General features: G+C 56.8%; 1 protein-coding gene across 1 annotated transcript in view; it reads right to left on the bottom strand.

The window, feature by feature from the left end:
* The window catches only part of LOC140191644 (regulator of G-protein signaling 22-like), a 151,057-nt gene that overhangs the window by 54,218 nt on the left and 82,362 nt on the right, over positions 1-14,477 (bottom strand). The window contains exons 13-14 of the mRNA XM_072249277.1: positions 1,895-2,020; positions 1,161-1,262 (exon numbers count right to left, since the gene is read on the bottom strand). Of these exons, the coding sequence (XP_072105378.1) occupies positions 1,161-1,262; positions 1,895-2,020 (228 nt within the window). The remainder of the gene's footprint in view (positions 1-1,160; positions 1,263-1,894; positions 2,021-14,477) is intronic.

The raw sequence follows: 14,477 nt of genomic DNA, 5'->3' as shown, positions 1-14,477 counted from the left end.
TCAAAATGTATTAATTATGGATACATTGAAACATACAGTGAAATGCTAACAACCAACACACCCGAGGATGTGCTGGGGGCAGCCACACATTCCACTACCAACGTAGCATGCCCTCAATGCTCAGCAGAAAAACACAGAACATAACTAGCACCAAAACAACAACAGCAACACAAGCCCCATTCCTCCCTCCCTCCCTCCCACCCACAGCATACATGGTCCTCTAACCCCAGGATATGATGTTGTGTTCGGCCTCAAGCTCTCAGTTACATTGTTGATGGCGTGGTGTTTGAAATTGTTGTTGTTTCAGCCCCTGCCCCCTGCCATAAACTGATGAGATCGACTGAGATCCTCATTCTAGCCACAGCTCTCCATCATTTTCCATAAGCATCACAGAGTACAGATTCAATCCTGCCTGACCCATCCCTAGCTGTAGCTGATGAAATATGCATGGTTGCATTGAAATTAATCTTGCTACAAGCATCGGAACTGGAATTGATTATACAACATTGTTTACTGACCTAGCCAAGATAACAAAAGAAATCTTGTCAACTCCACATGGGTATAGCATGTCTTCAAAGGTCAGCAGGGTGAGCTGGGGAGAGGGGGGGGGAGGGCTGTCATTACGTGGGATGTGATTGGCTGGAGAGTAGTCACATGGGGCAGGTGTTTGATTGTAGAACTGGGTGAGCAGATGTCCATGTAACTTACCTATAAAAAAGTTTTAATATCTCACTTGACTATGACTTTCCTATAGACTCACTTTCAAGGACACTACAACTCATGTTCCTACTATTATTTATTTACTTATTATTATCATTTTTTTCGTATTTGCCCAGTTTGTCTTATTTTGCACATTGGTTGTCAGTCTTTGTCTAGTTTTTCATTGATTCTATTGTATTTTTTTGTTCGACTGTGAATGCTTGCAAGGAATTGAATCTCAGGATCATACATGGTGACATATATGTACTTTGATGATAAATTTACTTTGTACTTGGAACTGACTCAGAATGGCCCATTTTCCTGGAATTTCAAACTACATATCATATCCGGTCTCCTTACACTTCCATTTATGATTCTAAGATATTCTTCAACACAAACTCAAGCATTCAGACAGTAATTGGAAAACTAATTACTGAAACAACAGATATTTCAATGCTTGCCTGTGCTTGCCTCTTGAGCTTAAATGGTTGAAAGATTTCTGCATAAAAGAGTCGCTGATATTCCTTCAGCTCAAACCACAAGTCCACACTATTACACCATAGCTGTAAAACAGGTAGAAGCCAAATTAGTTCACGGTCACACAGTCGTAGCAAGCCCCTGGACTGTGGATTCATTTTGCATGAATTTTAGGAGAAAATTGGACGGATAAGTGAGTGTGTGTGCAGGAGAGAGCTGGGGTGTGTGGAGATTACCTGAAATTGGTGAATGGGAAAATTCAATGCTAGTACCATTGGGTTGTAAGTTACCCCAAGTGAATATGAGATTGCTTTTTGGCTTCTCTGTACATGGAGAATAGACATGTTGCTATGGGAGTGGGAAGGGGAATTAAAATGACACGTAACTGGAAGCTCAAGGTGGCCGACACGGACAGAGTGCATGTGCTCTGGAAAACATTTGCTTTGTAATGAACACAATACGCTGTAGGAACTCATTCTGACTTCTTCCCCCATTCTGATGAAGGGTCTCAGACTGAAATGCCGGAGGTTGATTCCCCTCCATAGATGCTGCCTGGCCTGCCGCATTTTGAGTTTGTTGTTCTGGATTTCCAGCATCCGCAGAATCTCTTGCATTTGCTTGGTCTCGTTGACAAGGAGGTTATGAGGCTGGAAGAGGTGTGGGTGAATGGATGTTTAAGGTGCCTAACCTATCCAAAAAAAAAGTTTGTTTCACTTACCTCATTTCCTGTTTCCTTGCAAAAATTTGTGAAGAAGTATCCTGTTCTGCTTTCATTATGAAGGGCATGGAACAGGTCATTAATTTTATAGTCACACAGTGGATCGTGATATTTTGTGATGTGCATCTAAAAACAATACAATCAGAATTAATTAATTAGTTATGCATAAAGCTCTAAATCTGCATGGAACTCCATGGCCCTCATTTCTCCTGCCCGTATGGAACTCCAGTCCTGGAACCCACCAACAACTCACTGACCCGGGGAGGGGGGGGGGGGGAGGGCGCCAGCTCTCGCCACTGCTGGCCTGCAGGCCCGACGTCCGACCACATATTGTCTCTGTGTCTCTGACTTTTGAACATGGAGCGGAGGCTTTGACTCTGGCCTGATCTCCAATTCCCCCACAGCCCTGTCCCTAAACCCTAACGTGACCCCTAATTCCTCCTCTCTGTTCCAATGAGTCTTAAAAAAAAGGCTAGCGACCCCCTAGGTACGTGAATCAGAGACACCAGAGTTTGAGGCCTGGTGTTCGGGGCCCCATCATCGGCAAGTCTGGAGCACGGGTCCTCATTCGTCATCGTCAGTGAGTCCTGGGGCCCATGCCAAAGTTCGAAGCCCTAAGGTTGATCAGAAGTCTGGAAGTTGAGGCCCTCTGGTCTGGGAATCTTTGCAAGCCTACTGGGAAAGCTGAAGGCCCAACACCTGTGGCTCTGAGTCCGCAGGAGGCCGAAGGGGGCCTGTCCTGGGGTGGGTGGGTGTGAGAGAGGAAAGGAGCTTGCCTTGGTGTTGTTGTTTTGTTGCTTGTTGTTATCTGCTCTGCCATGATGGAATACCGGCACAGACTCAAAGGGCTAAATAGCCTAATTCTGCTCCTATGTTTAATGGTTTTATGGTGCTCTGTTTTGTTGTGTTCTATGTTGTTCTGCCTAGCATTGTAGGCTCTGCTGTGCTGGAATGCACGGCGACACTTGCAGGCTGCCCCACCCCGCACATCCTCGGGTGTGTTGGTTGTCAACGCAAATGACGTACTTCACTGTAGGTTTCCATGTACCTGTGATAAATCTGTATCTGACGGCACCCAACTTTCTGCCACGGCCCTTGGTTATGTGCAATATAAATTGTGTATGATTTCTGTTTAATTGATGTTTTTTCTTGTGAATGCTGTTGATCTGAAGCTATCTCCCTATGACGCTGCTGCAGGCAGGTTTCTCGCTGCACGTGTGCACACGACAATAAACTCAAACATGTTTCAAGGTTCAAGATTGTTTAATGTCATTTATTAAGTAACAAAATAATTGTTACTCTGGATCCAATGCAGCACAAAGAAAAAACATACTCAAAAGATAAATAACACAATAATAATAGAAAAACAATAAATATAAACACATAAGACAGCTTTTATATACTGTTTTCCTGCAATTCCATCAGAATATGTACCCCACGGGTTCTTCTAATTCAAATTCAACAGTCAGTATCAAAATAAATTTACTATCAAGGTATGTGTATTATTATCAAGTTTTTTTTTGCAGACACTTACAGGAAAATAAAAGTACAATAGAACATGTGAAAACCTATACATAAACAAGGACTGACAAACAATCAAGGTGCGGAAGAGGACAAGTTGTGCAAATAACAAAATAAATAAATAACGCCAAGAGCATGAGTTGTAGGGTCCTTGAAGGTGAGTCTGTAGGTTGTGGAATCAGTGCAGTGTCAAGGTGAGTGAAATTATCCATGCTGATTCAGGAGCCTAATGGTTGAGGGGTAATAACTGTTCCTGAATCTGATGGTGTGGGCCCGCAGGCTCCTGTACCTCCTACCCGATGCCAGCAGTAAGAAGAGAGCATGGTCTGGAAGGCCGGGATCCCTAATGATGGATGTTGCTCTCTTGTGTTTCAAACAGCACAATAAAATCTGCCAGACCAAAATGAGGATGGATGCTGCTTTCTTGTGGCAGAACTCACTGTAACGGTCCTCAGTGGTGGTGGGGGGGGGTGGCAGAACTCACTGTAACGGTGCTCAGTGGTGGTGGGGGGGGGTGGCAGAACTCACTGTAATGGTGCTCAGTGGTGGTGGGGGGGGGTGGCAGAACTCACTGTAACGGTGCTCAGTGGTGGTGGGGGGGGTGGCAGAATTCACTGTAATGGTGCTCAGTGGTGGTGGGGGGGGTGGCAGAACTCACTGTAATGGTGCTCAGTGGTGGGGGGGGTAGCAGAACTCACTGTAACGGTGCTCAGTGGTGGGGGGGTGGCAGAACTCACTGTAACGGTGCTCAGTGGTGGGGGGGGTGGCAGAACTCACTGTAATGGTGCTCAGTGGTGGTGGGGGGGGTGGCAGAACTCACTGTAACGGTGCTCAGTGGTGGGGGGGTGGCAGAACTCACTGTAACGGTGCTCAGTGGTGGGGGGGGTAGCAGAACTCACTGTAACGGTGCTCAGTGGTGGGGGGGTGGCAGAACTCACTGTAATGGTGCTCAGTGGTGGTGGGGGGGTGGCAGAACTCACTGTAACGGTACTCAGTGGTGGGGGGGGTGGGGGTGGCAGAACTCACTGTAATGGTGCTCAGTGGTGGGGGGGGTGGCAGAACTCACTGTAATGGTGCTCAGTGGTGGGGGGGGTGGCAGAACTCACTGTAATGGTCCTCAGTGGTGGTGGGGGGGGGGTGGCAGAACTCACTGTAACGGTGCTCAGTGGTGGGGGGGGTGGCAGAACTCACTGTAATGGTGCTCAGTGCTGGGGGGGTAGCAGAACTCACTGTAACGGTGCTCAGTGGTGGGGGGGGTGGCAGAACTCACTGTAACGGTGCTCAGTGGTGGGGGGGGTGGCAGAACTCACTGTAATGGTGCTCAGTGGTGGTGGGGGGGGTGGCAGAACTCACTGTAAGGGTGCTCAGTGGTGGTGGGGGGGGTGGCAGAACTCACTGTAACGGTGCTCAGTGGTGGTGGGGGGGGTGGCAGAACTCACTGTAATGGTGCTCAGTGGTGGTGGGGGGGGTGGCAGAACTCACTGTAATGGTGCTCAGTGGTGGGGGGGGTAGCAGAACTCACTGTAACGGTGCTCAGTGGTGGGGGGGTGGCAGAACTCACTGTAACGGTGCTCAGTGGTGGGGGGGTGGCAGAACTCACTGTAATGGTGCTCAGTGGTGGTGGGGGGGGTGGCAGAACTCACTGTAACGGTGCTCAGTGGTGGGGGGGTGGCAGAACTCACTGTAACGGTGCTCAGTGGTGGGGGGGGGTAGCAGAACTCACTGTAACGGTGCTCAGTGGTGGGGGGGTGGCAGAACTCACTGTAATGGTGCTCAGTGGTGGTGGGGGGGTGGCAGAACTCACTGTAACGGTACTCAGTGGTGGGGGGGGGTGGGGGTGGCAGAACTCACTGTAATGGTGCTCAGTGGTGGGGGGGGTGGCAGAACTCACTGTAATGGTGCTCAGTGGTGGGGGGGGTGGCAGAACTCACTGTAATGGTCCTCAGTGGTGGTGGGGGGGGGTGGCAGAACTCACTGTAACGGTGCTCAGTGGTGGGGGGGGTGGCAGAACTCACTGTAATGGTGCTCAGTGGTGGGGGGGTAGCAGAACTCACTGTAACGGTGCTCAGTGGTGGGGGGGGTGGCAGAACTCACTGTAACGGTGCTCAGTGGTGGGGGGGGTGGCAGAACTCACTGTAATGGTGCTCAGTGGTGGTGGGGGGGGTGGCAGAACTCACTGTAAGGGTGCTCAGTGGTGGTGGGGGGGGTGGCAGAACTCACTGTAACGGTGCTCAGTGGTGGTGGGGGGGGTGGCAGAACTCACTGTAATGGTGCTCAGTGGTGGGGGGGGGTGGGGTGGCAGAACTCACTGTAACGGTGCTCAGTGGTGGGGGGGGTGGCAGAACTCACTGTAATGGTGCTCAGTGGTGGGGGGGGTGGGGGTGGCAGAACTCACTGTAATGGTGCTCAGTGGTGGTGGGGGGGGTGGCAGAACTCACTGTAATGGTGCTCAGTGGTGGGGGGGGTGGGGTGGCAGAACTCACTGTAACGGTGCTCAGTGGTGGGGGGGGTGGCAGAACTCACTGTAATGGTGCTCAGTTGTGGGGGGGGTGGGGGTGGCAGAACTCACTGTAACGGTGCTCAGTGGTGGGGGGGGTGGCAGAACTCACTGTAACGGTGCTCAGTGGTGGGGGGGTGGCAGAACTCACTGTAATGGTGCTCAGTGGTGGTGGGGGGGGTGGCAGAACTCACTGTAACGGTGCTCAGTGGTGGGGGGGTGGCAGAACTCACTGTAACGGTGCTCAGTGGTGGGGGGGGTAGCAGAACTCACTGTAACGGTGCTCAGTGGTGGGGGGGTGGCAGAACTCACTGTAATGGTGCTCAGTGGTGGTGGGGGGGTGGCAGAACTCACTGTAACGGTGCTCAGTGGTGGGGGGGGTGGGGGTGGCAGAACTCACTGTAATGGTGCTCAGTGGTGGGGGGGGGGTGGCAGAACTCACTGTAATGGTCCTCAGTGGTGGTGGGGGGGGGTGGCAGAACTCACTGTAACGGTGCTCAGTGGTGGGGGGGGTGGCAGAACTCACTGTAATGGTGCTCAGTGGTGGGGGGGGTGGGGGTGGCAGAACTCACTGTAACGGTGCTCAGTGGTGGGGGGGTAGCAGAACTCACTGTAACGGTGCTCAGTGGTGGGGGGGGTGGCAGAACTCACTGTAACGGTGCTCAGTGGTGGGGGGGGTGGCAGAACTCACTGTAATGGTGCTCAGTGGTGGTGGGGGGGTGGCAGAACTCACTGTAAGGGTGCTCAGTGGTGGTGGGGGGGGTGGCAGAACTCACTGTAACGGTGCTCAGTGGTGGTGGGGCGGGTGGCAGAACTCACTGTAATGGTGCTCAGTTGTGGTGGGGGGGGTGGCAGAACTCACTGTAACGGTGCTCAGTGGTGGGGGGGGTGGGGTGGCAGAACTCACTGTAACGGTGCTCAGTGGTGGGGGGGGTGGCAGAACTCACTGTAATGGTGCTCAGTGGTGGGGGGGGTGGGGGTGGCAGAACTCACTGTAATGGTGCTCAGTGGTGGGGGGGGTGGCAGAACTCACTGTAACGGTGCTCAGTGGTGGGGGGGGTGGAAGAACTCACTGTAATGGTGCTCAGTGGTGGGGGGGGTGGCAGAACTCACTGTAATGGTGCTCAGTGGTGGGGGGAGTGGCAGAACTCACTGTAACGGTGCTCAGTGGTGGGGGGGGTGGCAGAACTCACTGTAATGGTGCTCAGTGGTGGGGGGGGTGGCAGAACTCACTGTACTGGTGCTCAGTGGTGGGGGGGGTGGCAGAACTCACTGTAACGGTGCTCAGTGGTGGGGGGGGTGACAGAACTCACTGTAACGGTGCTCAGTGGTGGTGGGGGGGGTGGCAGAACTCACTGTAACGGTGCTCAGTGGTGGTGGGGAGGGTGGCAGAACTCACTGTAACGGTGCTCAGTGGTGGGGGGGGTGGCAGAACTCACTGTAATGGTGCTCAGTGGTGGGGGGGGTGGGGGTGGCAGAACTCACTGTAATGGTGCTCAGTGGTGGGGGGGGTGGCAGAACTCACTGTAACGGTGCTCAGTGGTGGTGGGGGGGGTGGCAGAACTCACTGTAACGGTGCTCAGTGGTGGGGGGGGTGGCAGAACTCACTGTAACGGTGCTCAGTGGTGGTGGGGGGGGTGGCAGAACTCACTGTAACGGTGCTCAGTGGTGGGGGGGGTGGGGGTGGCAGAACTCACTGTAACGGTGCTCAGTGGTGGTGGGGGGGGTGGCAGAACTCACTGTAACGGTGCTCAGTGGTGGGGGGGGTGGCAGAACTCACTGTAACGGTGCTCAGTGGTGGGGGGGGTGGCAGAACTCACTGTAACGGTGCTCAGTGGTGGTGGGGGTGGCAGAACTCACTGTAATGGTGCTCAGTGGTGGGGGGGTGGCAGAACTCACTGTAATGGTGCTCAGTGGTGGGGGGGTGGGGGTGGCAGAACTCACTGTAACGGTGCTCAGTGGTGGTGGGGAGGGTGGCAGAACTCACTGTAACGGTGCTCAGTGGTGGGGGGGGTGGCAGAACTCACTGTAATGGTGCTCAGTGGTGGTGGGGGGGTGGCAGAACTCACTGTAACGGTGCTCAGTGGTGGGGGGGGTGGCAGAACTCACTGTAATGGTGCTCAGTGGTGGGGGGGGTGGCAGAACTCACTGTAATGGTGCTCAGTGGTGGTGGGGGGGGTGGCAGAACTCACTGTAATGGTGCTCAGTGGTGGGGGGGGTGGGGGTGGCAGAACTCACTGTAACGGTGCTCAGTGGTGGGGGGGGTGGCAGAACTCACTGTAACGGTGCTCAGTGGTGGTGGGGGGGGTGGCAGAACTCACTGTAACGGTGCTCAGTGGTGGGGGGGGTGGGGGTGGCAGAACTCACTGTAATGGTGCTCAGTGGTGGGGGGGGTGGCAGAACTAACTGTAACGGTGCTCAGTGGTGGGGGGGGTGGGGGTGGCAGAACTCACTGTAACGGTGCTCAGTGGTGGTGGGGGGGGTGGCAGAACTCACTGTAACGGTGCTCAGTGGTGGGGGGGGTGGCAGAACTCACTGTAACGGTGCTCAGTGGTGGGGGGGTGGCAGAACTCACTGTAACGGTGCTCAGTGGTGGTGGGGGGGGTGGCAGAACTCACTGTAATGGTGCTCAGTGGTGGTGGGGGGGGTGGCAGAACTCACTGTAATGGTGCTCAGTGGTGGTGGGGGGGGTGGCAGAACTCACTGTAATGGTGCTCAGTGGTGGGGGGGGGTGGGGGTGGCAGAACTCACTGTAATGGTGCTCAGTGGTGGGGGGGGTGGCAGAACTCACTGTAATGGTGCTCAGTGGTGGGGGGGGTGGGGGTGGCAGAACTCACTGTAATGGTGCTCAGTGGTGGGGGGGGTGGCAGAACTCACTGTAACGGTGCTCAGTGGTGGTGGGGGTGGCAGAACTCACTGTAATGGTGCTCAGTGGTGGTGGGGGGGGTGGCAGAACTCACTGTAACGGTGCTCAGTGGTGGTGGGGGGGGGTGGCAGAACTCACTGTAATGGTGCTCAGTGGTGGGGGGGGTGCCAGAACTCACTGTTACGGTGCTCAGTGGTGGGGGGGTGGCAGAACTCACTGTAACGGTGCTCAGTGGTGGGGGGGTGGCAGAACTCACTGTAACGGTGCTCAGTGGTGGTGGGGGGGGTGGCAGAACTCACTGTAATGGTGCTCAGTGGTGGTGGGGGGGGTGGCAGAACTCACTGTAATGGTGCTCAGTGGTGGTGGGGGTGGGGGTGGCAGAACTCACTGTAACGGTGCTCAGTGGTGGGGGGGTGGGGGTGGCAGAACTCACTGTAATGGTGCTCAGTGGTGGGGGGGGTGGCAGAACTCACTGTAACGGTGCTCAGTGGTGGGGGGGGTGGCAGAACTCACTGTACTGGTGCTCCGTGGTGGTGGGGGGGGTGGCAGAACTCACTGTAACGGTGCTCAGTGGTGGTGGGGGGGATGGCAGAACTCACTGTAATGGTGCTCAGTGGTGGTGGGGGGGGTGGCAGAACTCACTGTAACGGTGCTCAGTGGTGGGGGGGGTGGGGGTGGCAGAACTCACTGTAATGGTGCTCAGTGGTGGGGGGGGTGGCAGAACTCACTGTAACGGTGCTCAGTGGTGGTGGGGGGGGTGGCAGAACTCACTGTAACGGTGCTCAGTGGTGGGGGGGGTGGCAGAACTCACTGTAACGGTGCTCAGTGGTGGTGGGGGGGGTGGCAGAACTCACTGTAACGGTGCTCAGTGGTGGGGGGGGTGGGGGTGGCAGAACTCACTGTAACGGTGCTCAGTGGTGGTGGGGGGGGTGGCAGAACTCACTGTAACGGTGCTCAGTGGTGGGGGGGGTGGCAGAACTCACTGTAACGGTGCTCAGTGGTGGGGGGGGTGGCAGAACTCACTGTAACGGTGCTCAGTGGTGGTGGGGGTGGCAGAACTCACTGTAATGGTGCTCAGTGGTGGGGGGGTGGCAGAACTCACTGTAATGGTGCTCAGTGGTGGTGGGGGGGGTGGCAGAACTCACTGTAATGGTGCTCAGTGGTGGTGGGGGTGGCAGAACTCACTGTAACGGTGCTCAGTGGTGGGGGGGGTGGCAGAACTCACTGTAATGGTGCTCAGTGGTGGTGGGGGGGTGGCAGAACGCACTGTAATGGTGCTCAGTGGTGGGGGGGGTGGCAGAACTCACTGTAATGGTGCTCAGTGGTGGTGGGGGGGGTGGCAGAACTCACTGTAACGGTGCTCAGTGGTGGGGGGGGTGGCAGAACTCACTGTAACGGTGCTCAGTGGTGGGGGGGTGGCAGAACTCACTGTAGTGGTGCTCAGTGGTGGGGGGGGTGGCAGAACTCACTGTAATGGTGCTCAGTGGTGGGGGGGGTGGCAGAACTCACTGTAATGGTGCTCAGTGGTGGGGGGGGTGGCAGAACTCACTGTAACGGTGCTCAGTGGTGGTGGGGGGGGTGGCAGAACTCACTGTCATGGTGCTCAGTGGTGGGGGGGGTGGCAGAACTCACTGTAATGGTGCTCAGTGGTGTTGGGGGGGGTGGCAGAACTCACTGTAATGGTGCTCAGTGGTGGTGGGGGGGGTGGCAGAACTCACTGTAATGGTGCTCAGTGGTGGGGGGGGTGGCAGAACTCACTGTAATGGTGCTCAGTGGTGGTGGGGGGTGGCAGAACTCACTGTAACGGTGCTCAGTGGTGGGGGGGGTGGCAGAACTCACTGTAATGGTGCTCAGTGGTGGGGGGGGTGGCAGAACTCACTGTAATGGTGCTCAGTGGTGGTGGGGGGGGTGGCAGAACTCACTGTAATGGTGCTCAGTGGTGGGGGGGGTGGCAGAACTCACTGTAACGGTGCTCAGTGGTGGGGGGGTTGGCAGAACTCACTGTAATGGTGCTCAGTGGTGGTGGGGGGGGTGGCAGAACTCACTGTAACGGTGCTCAGTGGTGGTGGGGGGGTGGCAGAACTCACTGTAATGGTGCTCAGTGGTGGTGGGGGGGGTGGCAGAACTCACTGTAACGGTGCTCAGTGGTGGGGGGGGTGGCAGAACTCACTGTAACGGTGCTCAGTGGTGGGGGGGTGGCAGAACTCACTGTAACGGTGCTCAGTGGTGGGGGGGGGTGGCAGAACTCACTGTAATGGTGCTCAGTGGTGGGGGGGGTGGGGGTGGCAGAACTCACTGTAACGGTGCTCAGTGGTGGTGGGGGGGGTGGCAGAACTCACTGTAATGGTGCTCAGTGGTGGGGAGGGTGGGGGTGGCAGAACTCACTGTAACAGTGCTCAGTGGTGGGGGGGGTGGCAGAACTCACTGTAACGGTGCTCAGTGGTGGGGGTGGTGGCAGAACTCACTGTAATGGTGCTCAGTGGTGGGGGAGTGGCAGAACTCACTGTAATGGTGCTCAGTGGTGGGGGGGGTGGCAGAACTCACTGTAATGGTGCTCAGTGGTGGTGGGGGGGGTGGCAGAACTCACTGTAACGGTGCTCAGTGGTGGTGGGGGGGGTGGCAGAACTCACTGTAATGGTGCTCAGTGGTGGGGGGGGTGGCAGAACTCACTGTAACGGTGCTCAGTGGTGGGGGGGGTGGCAGAACTCACTGTAATGGTGCTCAGTGGTGGGGGGGGTGGCAGAACTCACTGTAATGGTGCTCAGTGGTGGTGGGGGGGGTGGCAGAACTCACTGTAATGGTGCTCAGTGGTGGGGGGGGTGGCAGAACTCACTGTAATGGTGCTCAGTGGTGGTGGGGGGGGTGGCAGATCTCACTGTAACGGTGCTCAGTGGTGGTGGGGGGGGTGGCAGAACTCACTGTAATGGTGCTCAGTGGTGGTGGGGGAGGTGGCAGAACTCACTGTAACGGTGCTCAGTGGTGGTGGGGGGGGTGGCAGAACTCACTGTAACGGTGCTCAGTGGTGGGGGGGGTGGGGGTGGCAGAACTCACTGTAATGGTGCTCAGTGGTGGGGGGGGTGGGGGTGGCAGAACTCACTGTAATGGTGCTCAGTGGTGGGGGGGGTGGGGGTGGCAGAACTCACTGTAATGGTGCTCAGTGGTGGTGGGGGGGGTGGCAGAACTCACTGTAACGGTGCTCAGTGGTGGGGGGGTGGCAGAACTCACTGTAATGGTGCTCAGTGGTGGTGGGGGGGGTGGCAGAACTCACTGTAACGGTGCTCAGTGGTGGTGGGGGGGTGGCAGAACTCACTGTAATGGTGCTCAGTGGTGGTGGGGGGGGTGGCAGAACTCACTGTAACGGTGCTCAGTGGTGGGGGGGGTGGCAGAACTCACTGTAACGGTGCTCAGTGGTGGGGGGGGTGGCAGAACTCACTGTAACGGTGCTCAGTGGTGGTGGGGGGGGGTTGCAGAACTCACTGTAATGGTGCTCAGTGGTGGGGAGGGTGGGGGTGGCAGAACTCACTGTAACGGTGCTCAGTGGTGGTGGGGGGGGTGGCAGAACTCACTGTAACGGTGCTCAGTGGTGGGGGGGGTGGGGGTGGCAGAACTCACTGTAATGGTGCTCAGTGGTGGTGGGGGGCGTGGCAGAACTCACTGTAACGGTGCTCAGTGGTGGTGGGGGGGTGGCAGAACTCACTGTAATGGTGCTCAGTGGTGGGGGGGGGTGGCAGAACTCACTGTAACGGTGCTCAGTGGTGGTGGGGGGGTGGCAGAACTCACTGTAACGGTGCTCAGTGGTGGGGGGGGTGGGGGTGGCAGAACTCACTGTAACGGTGCTCAGTGGTGGGGGGGGTGGCAGAACTCACTGTAACGGTGCTCAGTGGTGGGGGGGGGTGGCAGAACTCACTGTAATGGTGCTCAGTGGTGGGGGGGGTGGGGGTGGCAGAACTCACTGTAACGGTGCTCAGTGGTGGTGGGGGGGGGTTGGCAGAACTCACTGTAATGGTGCTCAGTGGTGGGGAGGGTGGGGGTGGCAGAACTCACTGTAACGGTGCTCAGTGGTGGTGGGGGGGGTGGCAGAACTCACTGTAACGGTGCTCAGTGGTGGGGGGGGTGGGGGTGGCAGAACTCACTGTAATGGTGCTCAGTGGTGGTGGGGGGGGGTGGCAGAACTCACTGTAATGGTGCTCAGTGGTGGGGGGGGTGGGGGTGGCAGAACTCACTGTAATGGTGCTCAGTGGTGGGGGGGGTGGCAGAACTCACTGTAATGGTGCTCAGTGGTGGTGGGGGGGGTGGCAGAACTCACTGTAATGGTGCTCAGTGGTGGTGGGGGGGGTGGCAGAACTCACTGTAATGGTGCTCAGTGGTGGGGGGGGTGGGGGTGGCAGAACTCACTGTAACGGTGCTCAGTGGTGGGGGGGGTGGCAGAACTCACTGTAATGGTGCTCAGTGGTGGTGGGGGGGGTGGCAGAACTCACTGTAACGGTGCTCAGTGGTGGGGGGGGTGGCAGAACTCACTGTAACGGTGCTCAGTGGTGGGGGGGGTGGCAGAACTCACTGTAACGGTGCTCAGTGGTGGGGGGGGTGGGGGTGGCAGAACTCACTGTAACGGTGCTCAGTGGTGGTGGGGGGGGTTGCAGAACTCACTGTAATGGTGCTCAGTGGTGGGGAGGGTGGGGGTGGCAGAACTCACTGTAACGGTGCTCAGTGGTGGTGGGGGGGGTGGCAGAACTCACTGTAACGGTGCTCAGTGGTGGGGGGGGTGGGGGTGGCAGAACTCACTGTAATGGTGCTCAGTGGTGGTGGGGGGGGTGGCAGAACTCACTGTAACGGTGCTCAGTGGTGGTGGGGGGGTGGCAGAACTCACTGTAATGGTGCTCAGTGGTGGGGGGGGTGGCAGAACTCACTGTAACGGTGCTCAGTGGTGGTGGGGGGGGTGGCAGAACTCACTGTAATGGTGCTCAGTGGTGGGGGGGGTGGGGGTGGCAGAACTCACTGTAACGGTGCTCAGTGGTGGGGGGGTGGCAGAACTCACTGTAACGGTGCTCAGTGGTGGTGGGTGGGGGTGGCAGAACTCACTGTAATGGTGCTCAGTGGTGGTGGGGGGGTGGCAGAACTCACTGTAACGGTGCTCAGTGGTGGTGGGGGGGGTGGCAGAACTCACTGTAACGGTGCTCAGTGGTGGGGGGGGTGGGTGTGGCAGAACTCACTGTAACGGTGCTCAGTGGTGGGGGGGGTGGCAGAACTCACTGTAACGGTGCTCAGTGGTGGGGGGGGTGGCAGAACTCACTGTAATGGTGCTCAGTGGTGGTGGGAGGGTGGCAGAACTCACTGTAATGGTGCTCAGTGGTGGTGGTGGGGTGGCAGAACTCACTGTAATGGTGCTCAGTGGTGGTGGGGGGGGTGGCAGAACTCACTGTAATGGTGCTCAGTGGTGGTGGGGGGGGTGGCAGAACTCACTGTAATGGTGCTCAGTGGTGGGGGGGGTAGCAGAACTCACTGTAACGGTGCTCAGTGGTGGTGGGGGGGGTGGCAGAACTCACTGTAATGGTGCTCAGTGGTGGGGGGGGTGGCAGAACTCACTATAATGGTGCTCAGTGGTGGGGGGGGTGGCAGAACTCACTGTAATGGTGCTCAGTGGTGGGGGGGGTGGGGGTGGCAGAACTCACTGTAACGGTGCTCAGTGGTGGGGGGGGTGG

This window comes from Mobula birostris, chromosome 1 (assembly GCF_030028105.1).
Source record: "Mobula birostris isolate sMobBir1 chromosome 1, sMobBir1.hap1, whole genome shotgun sequence".
NCBI lineage: Eukaryota > Metazoa > Chordata > Chondrichthyes > Myliobatiformes > Myliobatidae > Mobula > Mobula birostris.
This window is presented reverse-complemented; position numbering and strand designations above follow the sequence as displayed.